Genomic DNA, 23,088 nt, shown 5'->3' with positions numbered 1-23,088 from the left:
TGTACACATAATTGACAGTGTTATACCCACATCCATAGGGAATGATGGACCCGTACTGCAATACACTTTATAAACATACCTAACATCTTAGATAAAATCAAAATTCCGTGTGTTGCTTCCTTATTTTTATAGATCTAAAACCTGTAAAAACAGAAGTCGCTGATTTCACATAGCTTGTTATATTAGCAAAGTGCCTATTCTTTCCAACATGAAAGACTCTTTGTTTTGGTTTGTTTTTTACCACCTTTCATCAGTTCACCTCTTTCCCAGCCAGGCTGGAGAGCAACTGCACAGGAGTAGAACACAATTCCTGACCCAGACTTGTTTTATTTACAGCAGTGAGGAGCAGCGTACAAACACATGTCTGCTTTTCATCACGACGACCAAAAATATTCAGAACATGGAGTTATTAGGAACACTTGGCAACCACAAGGCCACAATCAACAGTAATGATCACTTCAGAGCAGTCAGAGCTTACCATGCCAACACTCCAAGGAGCTCCATGGTTTCAGTGAGACACCTGCATGTGAGCAAACACAGGGGAGCACATCCTGCACCAGCAGCAAATGTGAGAGGGTTGAACAGAAGGCCAGCAACAAGGAGACATCCATGAAGGATAAAGCCTGAGTAAAGCCTGCTCCAGCAGCCCAACAGCACAGAAAGCCATTTGGGATGGATGGGTTTGTACCACCCTCCTCGCTCGTGCCAGGGAGCTGCTCAGGGAAATTCCCCCGTGAGCCCCGAAGCTGCAACCACCAGAGCAGCTGCTGGGGCCACTGCTCGTGGCAGTTCTGCTTGTTCTTGTACTAAAACACCCCGCTATCCTTTGATATTTTTATATAATATGAAGCAAAGACCCTTAGAACAAGGCTGTCCCTGCTCTGGTAAGCAGAGACGTGCACACATCGAGGGCAGGAGGAAGTGTGTGAACACCACATGTTGTGGTCAGAAGCCAGGAGGGAAGGAAGGGAAGTTGAAGGCAGATGCAGGAATGGACAGCATGCCATGAGACTCTCATTTCTGCTAATCCCTCTCTTTTTCTTTCCTTAAGTAGCAGTCTTGTGCAATAGTTATGCAGGGCAGGTCCATGCAGAAGTCAAGATTAACAGAGGCAGGGTCTCGGAAGTCTGCAGGAAAACAGCAATTTAGGAATTTCCCTGCCACACACGAGCTCATTCCTGAACAGCACTGCTGGCACAGCCCCAGTGTGAAAAGCAGCCATGTTTTTCTGCTGCCTGGTCATCAAAAACCCATCCTTGCTAAAACCACAGAGGCAGTCTAACAGAGCTGGAGACAAGCCCCTGGGGCATGGGCACACATGCAGAATCAGCAGACACCTCGCTGGGGACACCATTGCACACACTGACGTCCCCAAGGATGCCACAAGGAATTACCTGGACACTGTCACTTACACAGGGAGAGTCTTGGCCCCAGGAATGGTTACTGCCATGCCAAAGGGGTCACCTCCCCTGACACCTGCAGTGTAGGGAACGCTGACTGGCCCCCCAGCAGGGGGAGGGAAGCTGGCAGTGCCATGAGAGCAGCACACACACACACACCCACCCCTACTCCATGATACAGACACAGGCTGCCCTGCAAAGAAATCAACTCTGCTTTCTGGGTTTGACAAAGAGACACCCTTGACTGCAATCCCCCAGGACTCTGCAGCCATCCTATGATGAGTATAACAAACAGATTGTTCCTCAGAGCAAAGAAAGGAAAAATGAAAACTGATCAACAATACAATATTTTACAGTGTGTTTCCATTTGTTTTCCTAGAGAAATTATGTAAGCACTATCAGTTTAATGTCAGTACAATGACATTCTGGTACTGTGCAATCTCTTGGGAAAAAGACATTATCAGAAAGATTCAGGAATAGCAACTTCTTTAACTAAGTCCAGAATTTTATAGGTGGACCCTTAAAAAGCCAGCAGGATGATAATGCTGTTATTTCTACTTTTTGGAAATCTTGTATCAGAGAAGCCATATAATAAAGACCCTTACCAAAATCATGTTCAGCACAATACAGAATTAAATCTGGAAGCTTGAAGCCCAAGCATTAAACACTGGAACCTCCTTTTTTCACCCCACTTAAATAAAACCATTACTACGTCTAGCATGATGAGAAAGTTCAAACTGGTAATAACTGATGAATTAGTAGAATTAAGTGTGGACCTGTTAAACTCCCACAATTTCACTTCATGTCCAGTTTTCTATGCTTTAAAATAGCTTTAAATATTTTTAAATAGTGCTATTTTTCAAACAAGAATTCTGAGACTCTGCTTCCAGGACTGCAAGTCAAACAAAATAACAAAAGACAGGTCACGAAATAAAAGTCCAAAAGGAGAGAAATCTACTGTAACACTCCAAAATAAAGATGTTTAGCAACATAGTTTTCAACATAAAATATGAGAAATGCTATCTCATGTAACCTTCATATTGCCAAGAATTTGAATCATATGACACACACACCGAGCTGATTTTCTCTCAGGAATAATAAAATCTTTCTTGTTATTGGACAGTATTTGCAAACCTCTGGATTCTGAGAACTGACTGATAGGTTTTTAAACTTTATCTGGTGGCAAAATATAATCCAAAAGTTACTTGCCTAAGAAAAATAAATTTGCTGTTACTTATAGAATGCCATTGTTTTTAACTTTGCTATCAAAGTTTCTTTCACTTCAGACTGCACAGTAAGTGTGACAGAGAGGCCCTTAATTACACTGAAGTGATACAGAAGAATCACAAAGTTCTAGAGGCAAAATAAATCAGTATTATCTTCCATCTGCTTCTGGCCAATGTTGGAGAAGAGATGATGGCCCAGATGTGCCTTTGTTGTAACCTAACACAAGTTACATTTTAAATCTTTTCCTGGTTGCCACTAAGTTGTGCTTCATGCTGTATACTACAAGCATACTTCTAGAATATTCGGTATAATCTATTTAAAAGATAAACACCTGGTTGTTGCCACTCTGGAAAGCCACAGTGATCCACCAGAAACTACCTAAAGCACTAAAACAATGACTAATTAGTTTACTATTAACGATATTCTCTCGGTTACAGTGGTACAGCACATGTCTACTGACACAGATGTGACACTGGAGCAGGTCCTAAACCAGCACTGATGACTGAACTGTCAGATTAAATCACATCACAAGACAACCTCACTCCTTCCCTGCACCTTAAGACCAGAATTTTGAGTATTTATGTATTTATCAGTTTTATGCACAATTTTTCCACTTGAACCACATTTAGATTAAGAATCCAGATGTCTGAAGCAGATGTGTTTTCCAATTTGACTCATATTTGCCAAAGAAAAGCATTAATATGCAGTTAGGCAATATTACTGACCAACATCTTAGAGAGGCAGTGTTGTACCACAACATCCTGGAGCTCTTCCTTTGAAACAAAGTTTTATCTGTTCCAACTACCCAACAAAGGTGTCTCACAGTCCTGCATTAGCTGAAGAGAATTTCCCCCCAGAAATAAATTTTCTTAGGAAGACTTATTGTTACTGTTAAATATTTTATGCAAATAATTTTGAATGTCTTTTTAATATCAAAATCATATCAGGTTATCAAATACCAACCCCACAGTATATCCAGGCCTCTTCTTGCTTTTACTACCATTTAATTTATCAAATCAAGTGCAACTACATTTCAAAATACATTGTTCACTTGCTGCTGCCAGAGGAAAGTTAGAGAGACAAATGAAATTCTGAACAAGCTATGACTTCAATAAATGAATGGAGAAGTATGCAAACTGAGCCTTGAGATGCTTTCTGCCACGATTTCTGAACAAGTATTAAAAGTACAATGTGTTGTTGGAAACATAATTACACAGAAGGGTTTCCCTGCTAAAAAAAAAAAAGTCTTTTTAGTGGCAAAAAAAGGTTAAGTATTTTTTCTGAGATGTCAGCAAATATTAGAAAATTAAAACAGAAAGAAAAATGTTTGAAATAGCAATTTATATGGATCTGCAAATTTTTCTGAGGTAATCACAGCAGAGGAAAGCAAGTATGTCTGAAATAGTGTTCAGAGCTATAACTTCACATTTTTATCTGCAGTAGTATCTGTTTGAATAAATTGAATTGTCAATCCATATATTAAGCTTTCACAACACTGCAGGTGTTTTTTAACTGTAGTTTGGTCATATAACATATGGAACAGAACATAATGCTCCTGCTCCTCTATCAAAGGCATTAATCACTCTGCTAAGACAGGCTGATTTAAATGTTTGCCACAGTACATGATTTGTCAGGGGAAAAGGTCTTATTCAGGGCATGACAACAAAGTTTTCAGCAAGTGGTCAGTGACAACTCCTAGCAGAGATAAAATAAAGTAACTGGGATTTAATTGCCCTCATCAGAAGGTATCTGCTTTAATCCATGACCATTACAATCTCCATGTAATTTTGATCATCCTACTACTAAAATCTAAAATCTACTAAGATACTTCTCTCATTTCTATTTCAGCAGCAGTAATTGCCAATACTTCTCAGACACAGAAGAGCATGTTTAACACTTGAGTACTGACTTGGTGCATCATGCCTCACTTTAACTGTATTTTAAAGGCCTCCTACAGTCTACCACAGGTGCTAAAGTAAGCAGATTAATATGAAACTCTAAAGCACTATTCCTCAAATGATAAGCCTATTAAAATCTGCAGGTTCTACCTGTTACCAGTTGAAAGAACAACAGTTTAAAACAATGCCCCTCTAGGGCTGAGAGAACTCAAGTTGACAACCTAGAGATGTGGCAAGTCCAAGTTTTGCCATGTCTAGAGGAATTGGTAAAATTCCACCCTCACTTCTTCCCAGTTGCAAAATGGCCAGATCAGATCCTTGGGGAAACACAGCCTATGGAACTGTTCATTAAAATCAAATAGCTATTCACTTGAAGCAATAGTAGGAGTAATTTATTCCAGTTCCCTAATCTCTTCTCAAGCCCTGTGGCAGCAGACAGACATGAGACCAGCAATAACATACATGGTGGGATTATCACAAGCATTTTGTTAACATACTGTTCTTCATGCACAAAACGAGTATACAGCTCTGAAAAAGCATCTGACCTTTATTTTTGTGGACTCCACTAAAAAACAGAAAATAGATTCTATGAAATGAAAAAACCTGACACTAGATAATCAGAAAAATCTTGACTAGCAATGGAGGGCTCTGCATTAGACTTGCAGAGTGCAATCTTCCTTTGTAACACCTGGCACTTCACAGTAAGACAAAGAATTCAGTCCAAAAGACTTCCCAGAAATGGCCAACCTGCATCTCTTGAAATTGTTGGTTTTTTGTGTCTTTTAACAAGACACTCCTTAAATTACTTGGTCCTGTGACCTGCAGCTAACAGAATTCATGAGTCTACAGCAAAATGTTGACTTGCTGAGTTTGCAACAATTCACCTTATCATCAGCAGAGTTTTGGTGGCTGGAGAGCATCAGATGTCCCACCTGGATGAGCAGGTGAGACTGGAGTGTCCCAGGGCAAGCCATGGGACTGGAGCTTGCTGCACACATGTCCCCACTCACCCAGTGTGTCCAGCAGGGAGCCAGGGCTCTGCCCACCCTGCCACCTCTGCCAGGACATTCCCTTCCCCTCCTCTCAGCTGTTGGATCACCCTCTCCATGCTCCAGGCACAGCAGGATTTCAGTTTGCATCCTGCAGAAATGTGCAACGCCATTAACAGAAAGTTCTGGTGGTAAGACTGAGGCAGTTTCTACAATTCCAGTAGGTCAGTGAGGTCTGAAAGCCCCACTGCAACCTAGCTCTGCCCAAAAACCCCATCAATAATTAATGTGGTATTTCCCTAAAGCTTCACTACATCTCCAGTTAAAACCACGTTTCTTAAATTAGATTTTTGTGTCTTTTAACAGACACTGCTTAGATTACCTCGTCTTATGACCTGCAGCTAACAGAATTCATGTGTCTACAGCAAAATGCTGACTGTGTCCCACTGCAGCAAGGGCAAACTTATTTAAGTTCTTGATAATGTGCTTTTTTCTTGAATCGATACAGGGAAGCTCCAGATTATCACAATTTACACATTGTTTCAAATAACACACTTGAGCAAAGTGCACAGACAAATTATAAATCATGTTTTTATCTTAATAAATAACTTCATATGTCATAAAAGTAGATGTTAAAAATACTTGCTTCCAACTCACTGCCCAGTGTCAGGAGTTCAGATGTTTTCATGTTGGCCATGCTTACTTCTGAAAAATGAAAACTTTCATTTCGTATTTTCAAAGACATGAAAATACTGTTGGGGGAGGCAGGGGGGAAGGCATAAAGACTGTGCCTCCTTATTTGATCTCTTTCCCCTGCATGATTTGAGTTATATTTGCTAGTTTTATTGAGGAAAAACAAGCCTATTTTAATTTCAGTGAGTCTTCAGATACATTTCCTTGAACTTGAGCTCCTTCTTGGGCCTTCAAATCACCAAGATGGGGAAAAAAAGCTTTTCTTCCAGAGCAAAATTGGCTTTTATTATTTTATTAAAAGGTGATGTCAGTATTTCTTTCCTCAGAAAAGCAAATTTCCTTTTCTTCTTCTATCATTTTTCTGAGATACTGAAATAAAGGGGGTTTGTATTTTGTTCCTATTGTCTAAAAACATCTGGATTTTTTTTAACCCAGGAATGATCAAAAAAGTAGAAGCAAAACCTGTGACACATCTAGACAATCCTGCTTTCTGGTTTGAAAGAAAATTTCTAAGTGCATACACACTGTAAATACACAGCAGGTGCAATATTCTATTAGTCATGATTTTGGACAGAGAAACAGAGTTTCACAGATAAATTCAATTTTTCTTCCAACTCTAAGGCTAAACTTAGGGCTTGGAAAAGGTGAAGAACTGTGTCAAAAGCAGATTCTTGGTACTGTGTAATTTTAGCCAGTCAACTTCAGTTTTCATCTGCTGACTGCAGGTAGTTTTGCTTTTAAGACCAATGCTCAGACAAAGATGGACTTCTTTCACAACAGCAGAAAAATATCTTACCATGAACAAACAAGAAATGCAACAGAGAGCAAAACTTGCATTTGATGGTGACCTGAGGTAGCATTTGTTCAGTCAATGCTAATTTATTTCTATGCTTCAGTGAAAGCAGCATTTAGCACTCACCTTTTAAAAAATATGGGTCAACCTTTTTTAAATTGCTGCAGAATAATTTCAGTGGGTTTTAGGTTAGAGGAGAGTGAGATTAAAATACTAAGGACTCCACCAAATCCCTAATTTGATACAATAACTTAGACAGGGTCAACAAAAGAAAAATTATAACCAAATGTGATCACATTACAAATTAATAGAAGTACTACTACATTCCCAGACAAGAGACATGTAAGAAAACATGTAAGTCTATAAAATATTTCAGATGATGAATTGAGAACAAGTGAAGGTAAAACAGACCAAATATTGAAATGAAAGTCAAAAGAAGTCACCCACATATTTTGCTTTCATAGGTAGCTGCCACCATACGCTGATGCTTATTCAGCACATAAGACTTTGTCAGTAGAATTAACTTTGGAGATGAACTGCAAACACTTGCAGTGAGTTTCTCACAAACTGTGACAAGCAGAACTGCCACCATGAGCCACAGAAGCAGAAAGTATCCATTCTTAAATTATGTTTAAACAAAGAAGACAAAATTCTGGGATTTTTAAGTAAGCAGTGGTTGTTGCACATTTTAGGAACTCTGGACTGAAAATGACCTGGAAAAGCCAAGACCCACTAATTTAAAAAAAAAAGCACTTCAAGCCATTAAGTTAAATCATTTCAGTACCTACCAAAACTGAATTGTATCTAAATTATTAATAATGGGAACAGGTTTATTTCTGCTTGTCATATCAGGCAGATCTGTACAGACCTGAGTGTTTTGTTCTTTCAACAACAAAATATCTTAAAACCACCATCAAGAAGCATGTCCTACATCACTGTAGGACACGGTCGAGCAATTTAATTATTTTGCTTCTCCACAACCCTCTAAGCAATTTTGCTTCTCTTAACCCTAAACAAGAGAAAGACAATCAAGGCCAAGCCTTGCCATACTGTACCTGCAAAGCACAGTTCATCATTCTCACAATGTAGTCAAACTGCTGATGGTCCAGGATTGCTCGGTTTTCCTTGACGTGCTGGCCCAGCTCCTGAGTCAGGCAGTGCCGAGCTGCCTTGCCCTTCAGGGCTCTCAGAGCTGCAGGCAGGGTCTGCAGAGAACAACATCTCACTTTATGGACATGAAATCAAATGGCACTCCTCATACTGAATAGCATTCATTTCTCATTAAGAAACTGCAAGTGACAGTAAAGAACAACTCTGGAAATTATCCATTAGCTTGACTATCAAACTTTCATATAATGGGTGATTTGGCCTGAGTTACCAAGTACTAAATTTTTCCCACTTTTTTTTTTTCCCAAATGCATTAAACAGCATTTCTCACCTACATCTGTAAATAGAAATCTTTTAATGTGGACAGGCATTGAATGGATATGAAATCAGGAATGGATTATTGTGGATGAAAGCAAGTGCTCTGCTCTGTACAGCCAGGCCAGGACTGGAGTTTGCCTATCCAGGCTGAGCAGCACATTTTGGGATAAGCTGTGAATGACAAATGGGTTTAGAAGCAGCATAGCTCTCATAGCAGTGAGGCCACTAGATTGTCATGCAGTTTATCCTAAACCAGGGCCACCAGAATATTTATACCAAAGTCTTAGAGATGCAGCAAATGCTACAACAGTGATTATGAGCTGTGGCCCTTTAGCCTGGACGTAACAGGTTAGTAAGAAAAGGCAGCCTATTTGCTAAGGAAAAATCTACCATAGAGAGGGAACAAAAAACCCACTCAATTTGCCCAAGTGCCTGGAAGTTGAACGAGGTTAAAAACTACTGTGCTCTGCTTGGATGAAAACTCTTTTTTTGAAGAGTTACACACTTGATTAGGACTTTTCCCATGTACATTTTGACACCATAACTTGTAAATCAAACAAAGCTCATTTTCTATCTTGATCAGCACAGCGTCAGAGATACAGAGATACAGGTGATACTTCCCTGAGAAATCAAAATATTTCTTAATATAATTTTACAGCCATTTTTATATGTAGAATTAGATTTGATTGTAAGCTTGAGTGATTGTTCTACAATCAATAACAGAACACTCTATGGACAGAATCTACAAAACCTGGCAACTTCCTAATGAAGAGAAAATAAGAGTATCAAGGATAACAACTCACTAGCACATTTCAGTGAAGGCAGACATGCCAAATATTTACAATAATCTCTGAGTTCTATCAAATTACTGTTTTTTAAAACCAGCAAAATTGACTGTACTGAAAATTTCCAAAGAGCATTGGCTGTTAAACACCAAAGCACATGTGTATGCCTTTTGTTTGCATTCCTTCTAATTAATGCTGCTAGACCAATATACACCCACCTCTTTAAAAAAAATATATGTGGACAATGCTACTTATAACAGTAATAAATTTTGCAAAAAGGGTTTTCAACTCACCTATGTAGGATTAGAAACAGATTTTCAAATCCATTAGCCTCATATTATACACAATATTGTATTTAGATGATGATTTTTATTGCTTAGTTCATTCATTTAAATGGCCAAAATAATCCTTAGCATTTGAAACAAAATGTACTTTGTGATTAGGCCAGTCTCCATTTGCTCATTAACAGAACAGAGATTAATTTGGGAGAATTAAAATTTCATTTTATTACCTTTTCAGTCTCCAGAAATTTGTTTTCAAAAATGAACGAGATGCAGTTTCTAACAACTTCCAGCCTTTGAGCACTGTTGAAAACTGTGCTTCCTTTTTCCATTATGGAAACTAACAAAGAAAAAGAAGAATATACATCTGTGAAATGTCTGCAAGAACCACAAAGAATACCAAACATTTATTTTAAAAAGTAATTACTATGTCCTCGCTTTTATTCTGTTAAGCAAATACCATTCGTAGGCAGATGGGAACACAAGACCCCAAATCTCTGGTTTTCCTATACCTTCTGAAGAGGAATTTTAACTGGATTTTAACTGGATTAATTGATTCTCTTAACTGTTTGCTCTCATTGTCTCATACAGGCACAAAGAGATTACAACCTCTAACCTACTGATGAAATACATAAAAAAAACACAAATTAATAATAAATGTGTGTGTTCTGCAGTGAGTTACATAGCCTAGCACATTTTGTAGCAGTAGATAACTATTTTTAGATGGCCATGACAAGAATTCTGCAACATGGAATAAAACCTGATAAACCTGTTCTCTTATCTAGATTCCAAATTGCTGAGATCTTATTTTCTTAATGCACTGTTTTGCCCCAATTTTTCAAGAAATTGCAGAATGCAAGAACTAACATTCTCTTTTTCTCTATAATATCAAATAAATAGTATCTGAATTCAGGATATGCCTTTCTAGTAGATAATAATGAGCTACTTCTATCCAAGGATTCTGAGACAGAGTTCAGCAGGGAGTGTAAGTGTGAAAGCTGTTCCTCAGAAAAAAACCAGCAAACCCCCTGCTTTGACAAAGAAATCAACTTATTAAAAAACCCTTCTCTTGCAACTAGCCATTTGAAGAAAGACAAAAGAACACAACCACATATCCTTTAAATTTTCTCTAAGTACCAGATTCAATGATACAGTCAACAGCAAAGGCAGGTGAAGAGAGTTCATCCTCTTCTTGCATAAACCCAAAGAGAAACAGGCCTGGGCATGGCCTCAAGAGGCCATCTAGTTCACCCTGCTGTCCCTAGACAGGATCAACTCTATTTATGTTATTTCTCATGTTTGTCTAATATGTTCCCAATGTTCTGTGATAAGAGAGACTCCATGGCTGCACAAGAAATGCTGCACTCAACTGCCTCACCATCCTCATTTTACCATGTCTTGCTGACAAACAACTCTATTTTTGTGCTGCAATTAAACCCATTATTTCTTATCATTACAGATTATTCCCCTTCTTTTTCTCACTGTCTCTTGTATAATTGAAGCCTGCTATTATGTGTCCCCTCAGCCTCCTATTTTTCAGTCTAAACAACTGCCCATCTTTCCTTGTAGGTCACATTCTCTGGACCACTGGTCATTCCTGTTGCTTTCTTATGGACTCCCTCCAACAGAACCAAAAATGGAGACAGTGTCCAAAGATCTTCCAGTGTCCAAAAATGGACACAAACATCCAGCTGAGATCTTACTGAGCACAATGAAAAGATTTCTCCATGGGGTTCACTGACTGCACTCCTGTTTATACATCGTACTAAGATGTTTGGCTTTTTTGCAGTAGCTTGATATAGTTGGGTCATGTTTGCCCTACAGTCATTAAAGTTCCCAAATTAATTTCTGAAGAACTGCTGCCTAGTCAGGCAAGCCTGCCTATGCAAGTGCCATACCTTATTTGAAGAAAAGCAGTAGAGAAGAAGAGAATTCAAAGGAGTCTTATGGTTAGATACCTAATTTTTAAAGATGGATTTGAATTCTTATCCCATCCTTCAAATGTTTTGCAAGCTCTGCCAACTTCATGTGCAAGTTTATTAACCATACTGGTTTATGCCACCATTCAAACTGATGAGTATGACTATGAGTAGCAGAACTTTTTGGCATTAAAATGACAGGCCTGCAATGTTCACATCTGCTCTTTATGCTTAAATATAGGTACATTTATTTTGAGACAGATGCTGTCTTTACTCCAGTAATTTACATGTCTTTCACTGGTATCAAAAGAGGAATTCAAATGGTTCAAAGCTTGGTTCAGCCAGTGCTACAAGTGACCTATGGTGATATTCAACAGGCCTAGCTGAATACAATATCTAGTTTAATTGTTCAACTCAATATCTAAGTCAGATCAAATCCACTTTTGTTGTTAGCAGTTAACACCCCTCACTCTCTGGATGGTTGACTTCTTGGTAAAGGCAGATAAAAAAGGGCTTTTAAAATTGCGAACATTGGAGTCTACGCACCAGAGTTTGCCATGATCACTAAAAACACAACATTAACACGATTGTTGGGAGCAACACATCGCAGTCATGCTGATCACCCGTGAGATCCAGGTAGGACGGGGCACAAATGAACATACCCACAGGGGGACCCGCTGGAACCACGCACTTCTTGTCCCCGCGGGTGGCGGGGGGGGCGCCCTGGCTCCTGGCCAGCCCCTCCTGGAGGAGCTCCTGCACGCGGCCCTCGTTGATGCGCGGGAAGGGCAGGATGTGAACCCGCAGGTGAGAGCCCTCCGTGGGCCGCGGCACCTTCTGGAATGCCATGTGGGGATTGGGGTTCTCCTGCAGGCCAAGAGCAAAAGGTCGCACACAAAGTCAATCATGCAGCGTTACCCTCCGTCTCATCTAATTGTGCTGTTGTTTGGAGAATCTCCCATTCCCGAAAGATTAAGAAGTCAAATAGCTAATGCAGATGATTAATAAAATGTTTCATATTCATATCACCCTTGACTCGTTAACTTTACTATTTTCAACTTCCTTAAAGGCTTTTATAAAATTATTTTTGTCAATGTGCAAAATTCAAAACAAGTGCAAAAGAAAATCCCTGCTTAACTTAGGCTGATTTTATGCAAATCAATGAATATTAAGAACTTGAGTATAAACTGGCATGACAGTCAAGCTCTTCATTAGAGAGACTATCTACCAAGGATCATGCATAGGATCACAGCTCACATTTCCAGGGCTGCAGTAATCAAACAAAATGGGGTATTTTCATCTCTTCATTCATTTATTCTGGGGTTACCATTAATCACATCTGAATTTACTGCTGTCCAATTTGACTCTATGCTGTTACTCATTACTGGCTACATACCACTGCCAAAGAGTGCCATCCATCAATGAGGGCTCTCTTGTAAATGCACAACAAGTTTGGAAGAAAACTTGTAAACAGGAGCTTAATACTGTTGTTTACAGGAGCAAAAGGCAGCAAGGAGATCAAGTGCATCAACTTGAGAAACAGCAGACAAAACAGAACAGCTACTCAGCCACATGCATTCTCTGCAAAGGAAACTTTAATGGAATGAGCCAAAAATCCAGGGGTATGAGAGCAGCAGATGCCAGGGGAAAGAAGAGAGAAAAAGGGAACACACTCTCAGGAAGGGGTAACAGAAGGCAGAAAACACCAAAAAAGGAGAGTAACTGCTCCAAAATCCATTTCAGTGAGAGGAGAGATTCAGAGGAAATACACAGGAAAAGTTACTTTTATCTTGGACATCACAAATGTCATGTGAGATGTACATGCTATTAGGCTAATTAAAGGTCTAATGCCTTGGATTGTCCACCTGTACCAGCAAGACTCATGCAAACATTATCTCTCCCCAGCAGACCATGTCTCTCCCTTGTATCTATCTGTCACAGACACAATATTGTCATTATTAAAACTGTGAAACGAAATGTCCAAATACATCAAGCACTCTGTTTAAAATCAGGCACAGCTTAAGCAGTGTTACTCATCACCTGTGTTTAGTCAAAGACAGGTGCATGCACAAACTACCAGAAATCTGACTTCTCAATGCACAAAGCCATTGACTTAGTGAATACCAGAGAGGGCTCCTGTGAAGTCACTGACTTAGTGGTACTGAAGGGGCATAAATTAATCTCATCATCAGAAAAGACACACAGAACACAAAAGAAACCCCAGAACTTAGCAGCATTTGGTAGTTCTTGTGGGGTTTTTCTCAGACCTGTAGATGTAAACCACAGTCCTGGGGAAGTGGGATGTAGAAAAGAAAGGGTGACAAAGGTGTCAGTTGATGGTGTATTAGATAATGCTCTGTGGAGTCTGAATAACCACAGAAGTGTGACAGGGAGAGAGATCAGTCTATGTCAAAAAAGCCCACAAACCCCAAAGCAAACAAAAAATCTAAAACCTACAAAAAAAAAAACCAAAAAAACAAACATCCCAGAACCAGTTAATGGAGTGGTAAGAAACTTTATAAAAGCATTATGTAAAATAAACATGATAGAGAGGCAAAAATTAAACTGGAAATGGAATTGCACAAGAAACAGGCTGTAAAAAATGAAATAATGCCTGCTGAGCATGCAAACCATGCATGTTTGTGACTGGATCACACAGTAGGAAAGAACTACTGAAAATACACATCATGCCACATTGTATAATATATGTGTATTATATATATTATATAATACACATTATAAATGCGTAATTTTCATATGGAAAATTGTTAAGAGGCAAGAAAAGAGATGTATTTGGCATGGATAGGTTCCAGCAGAGAAAACAGCAGTTTATAGACCTTATGTGAATACACAATAAAAACAGATAGGTAGTTGTACCTATATCTAAATCAGTATTAGCATCAATAAATAAAGGGTGTTATATTGAATTTCCTTTGCATGTACAAATTTAATGATCTTTACATTTTGTCATAATGTAGATGATGACTACCACAAGCAGTCACTTCCATTTTCTGGACACTGGATCAATCTGAGAAATCAGATTTTTCAATGTTACCATCTCAACTCTACAGATGCAGCAGGTACAGTCAACTTACATTTTTGAGGAGCTGTTCTGCAAGTTCTCTAACATGCTTTATCATTTTTGGTGGATTGCCCTCTTCAGCTTTAATTCTTTCGACTTCAAAGGCCACCAACTTTTTCAAAAAGAAGAATGAATAACGATGTTGATAATTCAACTAAAAAAAATTCCTAATTAAGTTATGAAATGTAAATCTTAAATTGAAAACAAGGAAAGAAATTTGAACACTGAAAAATGTGTGATGTCACATTGCTCTGGAACATGAGACATTTTCAGTTCCATAAGCAACATTTGTTACCAGACAGAAAGTCCTACATACCTATACCAGTCCTTTCACATTTCCACAGCTCAATCCAAATTTCTCATAGGTACTACTACTACAACACAGAATTAACATCACACTCTCTTTTTACTCTACATTCAGCACAAAGCCAACACAGTAAAAACTACAGCATTGCTTTTTAAATGAGCTTTTTCTTGTCTCAGTTTCCATTGTTGAGTATGTATTTAATGTAATATTTCTTTATGAGGTTGTTAACATTTCAGAGAATCTAATTAAATTATTGAAAATAATTTTGTACTAGCACATGCAATGTATTGTGCAGCTACAGATATGACAATAGGAACAGCATTACCAAAGGTTATACAACTATTTAACTCCATACATATGAGGGGGCATCATTTTATGGAAGTAAGCTAGAAATATCTCCTTAGCAGAAAATAAGAGTTGAGATGATTAGTATAAACTTGATATAATAAACATTGGGGATTCAGAAGCATTCCAGTAGTTTTTCCCATGCTGAAATATCACAGTAAATTGTAATTCACTTGGGAATACAGAAACAGTTTTCACCTCATCAAAAAGATCACAGGTTCTGAAGGGAGGACCCCTCTCTGACACAAAGCCAGCAAATGCCATTCCATTGAGGACTTTGGTTAGAAAGTCATTCTCAATTAAGCCTCGCTGGCCCAAGAAGGCTGCCTGCAACAAAGAGAGAGAAAATGCACCTTTTTTAATCAGCATCAAACTTACAATTACAAGCAACTGTTCTATATTAGTTAAACATTTTCACCAGCCTATCAGCTTATACTAGTAAGTGGTATTTTCTAATTAAATTTTTTACTATACATAGTATCTTTTTATACCTAAAAAATTGAAATTCGATGCACACATTTTTTAAATCTCACAGGTAATAAAAGAGAAAACTAGTACCTTCAAGCAATGTGTTATTACATACAGAGGTTTTCAAAATTCCACTGTGATTCCTCAAATGTTTATTTGTATTAAATTTCAATGTTAACTTTGTTGTACATTTCTCTCCTGTCCCTGCAATTAGTCCCACTAAAACACACTGATACTGTGCTATGCCAAAATGATGTGCTTATCACGTGTAGATAACTTTATTTACATTTTTAAACTTCACCACTTGTTCAAAAGGCAGGCTTGTGGGAATAACATGGCACAAAGGAACACCATAAATACACATAACTGCTCCTCCTTTACCTTGTGGAAGTGAATGACAGGTTCTGCATGAATTCTGATCAGCTGAAGACACGACCTGTATCCTTGGAAGAGCTGTGCAAAGAGCCTGAGGAAGATTGCTCTCACTTCTTTGTCCTGCAAGCAGTAATTGAATATGCTGTCAAAATGTCCTAGCATCCTAAATTTCTCCACACTTGGTATGAATCTGTATGAGAAATACACACATATATATGCTACAGCTTCATGAGTGTAGCAGTGCAGCACATGAAGCAGCGATATTTGTACAGGGATGAGGTTGTCTCATAGCATGGTTGGGGCTGGAAGGGACCTTAAAGGCCAGCCCAGGTTCCCCTGCCCTGTCCCCAGATGGCCCTGGCAGATTCTGTACACAGCCACCCTTCAGCCCTGCTGGTCTTTGCTCTGCCTGCAGCACAGGCTCTGGGCAAAGCCAGGGCGGCTCAGGGGTGGTCATGTCCTGAGCTGCCATGAGAGAAATCTGATGTGAAATAAAAGGAAAAGGGCTATTTTAGCCAGGATTTATTCCCTAAAAGAAGTGTGGCTTTGAAGCACTACACAGGCAGTGTCTTCAGAGTGGGCAGGGGCAGCAGGGAACAACAGGAGCCCAAGGTGGCACTGCTGCTGCTGCTGCTGGAGAAGCCAGGCTTGGAGCATCCCACTCCAGGCACCAGCTGCTCCAGGTTTGCCCAGGCACCTGGCTGGGATTCTTCCAACTCACATCTTCACTTGCCAACCTTCTGCCACCAAAAGAAGCCAGAGCTACTTTAAAAAGTTTACAATAGTAGGGCTTTAAAGTCCTGGTTTATTTATTTGAGTAAGAGTGCTTACATACACAGCACCAGATTAATGGAAATGATGTGAACAGCTGGGGCAGTGACATCTCCACCTGGCCCAGATGCCACTAAAGACTGACATCAAATCCTGGGCCACCCTACTATTTTATCTCAGCAGCCATGTCAAAAAACCTGAGGTCCCAAAAATTCCTTTATTACCTCAGGTTTTATGGTGTTACGTTACAAACTCTAATTTTAAATATTACACACAGCAAAGAATATTTATTATCAGATAACCAGTTATCAGTTAAGTAACAACCAAATTAAGTAAATTATAGCCTGCAATCTTTTTTTAAGGAGAAAAGTAATACATGAGATTAAATAAAGCTGGAATATATTATTGGGGTATTTTACTAGATGGCTGTTTATTCTGCACTGGAACATGATCCATGTTGTTCTATTTTTAACTTAAATTTTGTATGGCTCACTTTACTGACACATATGCTCATTTTCTGCTGCTCTCTAGGATTTTAACAGGTCCATTTGTACCCTGACTTTTTTGACTACTTGAAAACATGGTAATTTTTTTAAATTTAACAAAATCCTTATTTTGATACAAAATTATATTAATTTGAAACTTCCCTATTCAAAGGGAGATCTTAACTGAATTCTTCCATTAGTTTAGATGAAGTCTGGATGACATTCCCTGTCTTTAATAATGAAAAATCTCAATCTTAAAGCCAGAAATAAGTACAACAAATAAACTGCACCACCTAAGAGTTTCACATTTTCAAGTGTATCTACATAAAAAGCCCCAATGTGTGTTCTTAATTTGAACTGGCTTTTGGATTTTCTAAAACTTCTAACCCATCAGAATGCTATTAGAGGGAAAAATGCATTTCTTTGCTCCACCAATAATACTATAAATATATGGAAAAGCAAACAAATTCTTAAAAGGAAGCTAATCTAAAATGTCAACAGTTTTCCACTTATGAAAGTCAGACACAGAAAATAACACAGAAATCTCACCAGCATTTTTGAGTGTGATAAAGCTGTTCGTGGGGGAGGGAATGCATAATCTGCTGTTTCCAAATCAGGATGCAAAACCTAGAGAATTTTGAAAACATAAATCTTTTTTCCTTCATTTTGCTGTGAAAAAGATTTTTTTCTTTCTCAAATTAATATTCACTGATACTGAGTACCTCCAGTAAAAAAATGAGTTAAATTGTGAAGGCTGTATGGAAATAAAGATGGAATTAACGTCTCAGCTTCAGGTTTCTATATATCAGTTAGTCAGCAAAAACTCCTATCACAGTCCATGAAACTGATCAATACTATTAGGGATTTTAGAGTCAATTCAGCTGAAACAGATTAACAGACTAAAAATTCTTCTGCTTAACACAAGATTTGCTCAGAAGCCTCCAAATAAGGTGATTTCTATTTTATTACAATGATAGCAAAAAGACAAATTGAAGTGCTTTTAGTGGCAATTCCCTAATGTAAAATCCATCATTCCTAAATTCTGAAACAGGGGCATCACACAAATAAAATTTAAAGGGTTATTAATCTGTTAAATTTCAAGAAAATGTACAGTTGAAATGAATTTATAAACACAGAAAGGCAGAAGAACTTGAGTGGTAATAATACTGCTCAAATACTCTTATTAAAAATCATTATAAAGGAAAAATCTCTACCTCTTGAACAGAAAAGACATTTTAGATTTCCATCACTGATGACATTAACTTGAACTACAGAGAATAAACTCTTCTAAAAACACTAATGTTGCATGAATCATTCTATTAAATCTCATTTCCAGTGCGCTTGAAAGCTTAATATTGAAATTTTTCATTCTTTACAAATAGGTGAGAGGGTGAAAAGTGGGATTTTTATCTAAACATACCAGAGAAAGTGCCATTTGAGTCTGGTGTAGCAGTGGCTCTGGCAGCTGGGACAGATGAATACATTCAGGAATTTTAATTGTTCCTCCATCTAGGTCTGCTATGATTACATCTAACTGTAAGGGACAAATAGTAGAAGTGCATACAGTGAGCATAGCTTAAAAAAACACAACAGTTCAAATTTCTGCACAATGATCTGCACATAAGATTAAAAAAACAAATTTAAACAGTACCAACTTTAATGTACAGAATGTTTTTGATACAGGAAATACTCCAAATACTTTCTAGTACTGATTCTAGCCCTGAAAAATGAAATTAAACCAAAGAAAATGAAATTAGGCAAAACTTTCAAAAGTGACTTTTGTTTGTGGATGTTCCAGGTCTGTGTTCAGAGTCATGAGATATCTAATAAGATATTTGCAAAGAAACACAATGAGGGCAACTAGAAGTAAAATTTAATGTTTCAAAGGACCTTTTGTAACCCTGGTTCAGCTTCCCAAGCACATACTTTAAAAGGGTAAAATAAAACAATTGAGAATACACTTGAAAATCCTAAGTGAATTGCTCAAACTCAAGAGAACTAGATGACAAAGCCAGAAATGGATCCATTCCTTCCCCTCCTGTATTAGAATCAAATAATTTCCCTCTACTTTACAGTAGAGGGGAAAAAAAAAAAACCAAAAATTTTTTCTCTTTTTTTCTTTTTTTTCTCCTGACTGTCTTTGCTTTGTTACAGCAATATTTTGAAGATGTGTGGGTTATTCACACAAACACCTCCAAAGCTCTCAGGGGTCCCAGCAATACTCACAAGCTCGTGGATGTCATTGCGAAAGACAGAATGGACCCCAATGATGAAAGGGGTTGGGGAGCTGAGAACCTCCAGCAGCTGGGCAGGAAGAATTGGGATATAGGGATAGCTGTCAACAGAATAAGTGAAATAGAATAAAAGCTTCTGAGTATCCTTTCATGTAAGGCAACTTTTTTTTTCTTAAAAAAATCTTTCTGTGAGTAATCAGGGACACTGAAGTTATAAACAATACATTCATTTTAAAAACATGATTTGTTTTTGGCCATATACCTACACTTCAGCCTTTTGCAAAATATCATTAATAAGAAGTCTCTAAAGAAAATATTTTGTTTTCATCTTGAAATGACAACTAAACATAATGCATAGAGCACTATTTCAGGCATTGTTTACTTGGTTTGACAATTTAAAAAACTCTGTTCATCAAAACAACATCAAGAGCTGGATCTAAATTGATCAATGAATTGTTATTAAAAGTTTACATTCATTATTAGTTAAACATTAAGAAACATATTCCAAAACTCAATTTCCAGTTCTTCCTTCTTATTGTCTATGATAATAGACCAATCTCTGAAATATTTTAAAGCTATTAAAATACAAGCACAGTTCGAAGCAGGTGAGTCAGAATTAGATGTTTTCTTCCTAAAAAAAACCAAAGTGGCTGACATTAAGTTTTGTGTTTCAAAACTCTGGATCCACCTGTGGCTATTTAGAGAGGATCAGTTTGTTGACCTAAATTCAATCACTGGTGACATTTGTCAGTGACATAAAACTGAAACACACTAATGTAGCTGCTATCTTTGAGCCACAGAATCTTCTGGGTTTTGAGTAGTTTCTACCCTACATTTGCAGGTGGAATTTCTCCCTTAATTGTTTCCACTGTCACCATGCAACCAGATTTTTAATGATGTGTACACACCAGGATTTGCATCATTAATAGCTTTGCTTATTTTACCAACTATAGCACAACTCCTTTTGTTTGGGACAAACAAAAAAATACAAGTAATTTGTTTTTCTAATAAATTGTATTTGTAATGAAAGTTACAAAATGAGTTATAAAATTATTTAATGAGTTCAAAGAATCCAAACTTAACTCACCTGTATTTAAGGGGAAACATCAAAGACTCCAGAGCCCTACAGGCATCACTGAGCCTTTGAAAACTTGCTGAGTGAAAGAGAACCTTATTTTCTGTAAGCACGGCACAGAATAAGCTGAGTACATTTTGGATTCCTTAAAAAAAAAAAGAAAGAAAGAATTGTAACAATATGCCAAAAATATTCAAAATTACATGAAAATGTACCATTTTCTGCAGGGATTTTCAAAAAGCTTATGATAAACACATTAATTGCCAAGTTCCAAGTTTTTCTACCTTTTATTTGATTAGTGCAGCTTCTGTTTTTCAGCTTGCTATAATTCTATCTGAATGTATGTCTACATTTCAGATATACTGTATTACATCTCCCTTTCAATACCACTTGCAAGGATTTCCACATCTCAGCACAAATCCCAGCAGTGCTAAATAATGACTTCAAACTGTATTATGTGCATCTTCTGCACGGCCTTCTGTGTATCCAGCACTCAATTCTGGTCACTGATCCAGGCTTAACTTCTAAACCTCTTTGTAACTCCAAGCAGGGGGAAAAAAAATAAAATCATACTGCCAAGTTCCAAAGAAAATTAAGAAAAAATAAAATCATACTGCCAAGTTCCAAAGAAAATTAAGATTCCTAGTGAATACATTCATAGCTTATCCATGGAGAGCATTCTAGGAGTCAAGAGGTTAAAAGAGGGCAGTAGGAGTGTATTCATCATTAGAAAGATACTTAAAGGAAGATCTGAATGTTTTAAAAAGTCCCAGTAGATTTAGGGTAAGACTCATGAATCAGATGATGGGATGCTTTGGGGGCTTTTTTAAGACAGTGCAATTTACCTAAGAGACAAAGCCATGTGCTTTCAGGGAAAACCAAAAATATATTTCCTTTAGAAAAAAAGTCCCATCCTGAGAAGCAGACATGCCTGACACATGTGAGATATGCTGAAATTTATGAAATTTCCTGAAATATGCTGGAATGTATGATGGTTCCCTGAGGACATGGCTTGTGTTATCAGTGAGACAGGCTGTATTACCTTCCCAGAGCTACTGCTTATCTAGCAATAATGTCCCCAAAAAGAAGTGTGACTGTGGAGAGCCACTATATTCACATGATAACTAACACTTTGGTTTTTAAATTATTTTTTTAATTACATGTTTTGATAAATCTTTTTTTCTTCCATAATGTATGCAGATTTTCTTGGCTGGAGTAAAGCTCAGTTCATAAACACAGTGGGACAAAAATTTGGAGAGGGTTGTTTAGGAAAAGAATTAATTCTTAGGATGTAAAAGTCAAACCACAAAATAACAACTTGTGCTTCCAAACTCCATTCTCCAAGAGTCCCACAGAACTCACACAACCAAAGGCAGAGGCTTGAGAGGACTGAGGATAGGCTGAGTGAATTACTGCTGCAAATGTTTGATATTATTGTCAGTGGCATAATTAATATAGTGCTAGTAGAAAACAAACTGCTTTGTAACACACAAGGTGAGGATGATGATAAAAAGTCCAATTTGTTTCCCCATGTGAATGAAACAGGACCCAGCAGTGAATGGTTAGAAGGGAACTGGAAATCGTGTCCTCTGAACACAAGGTTAGAAACTGCTGCCTGCTTGAAAAAAATCTCAGTAAAAAGTCAAAAAGTCAAACTGCCCCTTTTATGCAAAATCGCCCTTTTTCCTTTCCCAGAAATTTTTAAATTTTTTTGGAGCATACTTTATGTCTTAAACTAGGTTTTTGTTTCCACCTGGGCTTCTCACTCCATTTCATTCCACACCAAGTATCTTAAGACATCTAGGAATACATTTTTCTTTTAAACATCTGACAATTTTTTCCTACAATCAGAAAGATTCTCAAACAGTGCCCTAAAAACCCTATAATGTTTTGGCAGGTATTACTGAGGAAAATAATCCCAAATACCCTCACAAATATTTGAAACATTCGGTACAATGAAATACTTTTAAAAAACCCTTCCTGTCATCAAAATACCTATAATTGAAAATTCTTGAAAGAGATGGTTTTCCAGTCTGCACATCTTAAAACCCAAACCTGAGTTCTGAAAGGTCAGAGTTCTAAAATACTTTCTGGATGTCATTGATGAAAAACTTTGTTTTGGAAAGAATTAGAACATTCATTTACTGATGTAGAAGACTCAATTGAAACCATGCTGTGAAAAAAACCCCAGCCTTTTTAGATGTGTGATATTATTTTGCTGTGAATTCTGATGATTCAAGAGTCTAGAAGGAGTATTTTAATTCTAACACCTTTCAAAGTCATAAAAGTCATCCAGTATCAGCATTTTTAATTTCAAATCTCTTCTGAATACAGGCTTCCTCATCAGACACCAAAAAAAATACTCAATTCTCCAGAGTACATAATAACTTCTGCAAAAATTTTACTAACAAAAAATATAAATGAAGAGGAAATCAGAATTTTGCTTATGTATAAAGAGGACACCTGCAAGTACTTGGCAGTATTTGAACACAGTGGCTGTAGATCACAGTCTCCCTTAGGGACTAGTAAAGTGATA

The 23,088-nt window shown here is 37.6% G+C and overlaps 1 protein-coding gene across 5 annotated transcripts in view; it reads right to left on the bottom strand.

Moving 5' to 3' along the window:
• Positions 1–23,088, bottom strand: part of SBF2 (SET binding factor 2) — a 233,612-nt gene that overhangs the window by 79,861 nt on the left and 130,663 nt on the right. For all 5 annotated transcript variants that reach the window (XM_053946078.1, XM_053946073.1, XM_053946076.1 and 2 more), the window contains exons 7-16: positions 20,565–20,697; positions 19,470–19,578; positions 18,664–18,777; positions 17,793–17,870; positions 15,994–16,107; positions 15,343–15,471; positions 14,506–14,604; positions 12,073–12,277; positions 9,722–9,831; positions 8,056–8,205 (exon numbers count right to left, since the gene is read on the bottom strand). In XM_053946078.1, coding sequence (XP_053802053.1) covers positions 8,056–8,205; positions 9,722–9,831; positions 12,073–12,277; positions 14,506–14,604; positions 15,343–15,471; positions 15,994–16,107; positions 17,793–17,870; positions 18,664–18,777; positions 19,470–19,578; positions 20,565–20,697 — 1,241 coding nt within the window. The remainder of the gene's footprint in view (positions 1–8,055; positions 8,206–9,721; positions 9,832–12,072; positions 12,278–14,505; positions 14,605–15,342; positions 15,472–15,993; positions 16,108–17,792; positions 17,871–18,663; positions 18,778–19,469; positions 19,579–20,564; positions 20,698–23,088) is intronic.

This window comes from Vidua chalybeata, chromosome 6 (assembly GCF_026979565.1).
Source record: "Vidua chalybeata isolate OUT-0048 chromosome 6, bVidCha1 merged haplotype, whole genome shotgun sequence".
NCBI classification, from domain to species: Eukaryota; Metazoa; Chordata; class Aves; order Passeriformes; family Viduidae; genus Vidua; species Vidua chalybeata.
Note: the sequence above shows the minus strand (reverse complement) of the source record. Positions and strands in the feature narration are given on the sequence as shown.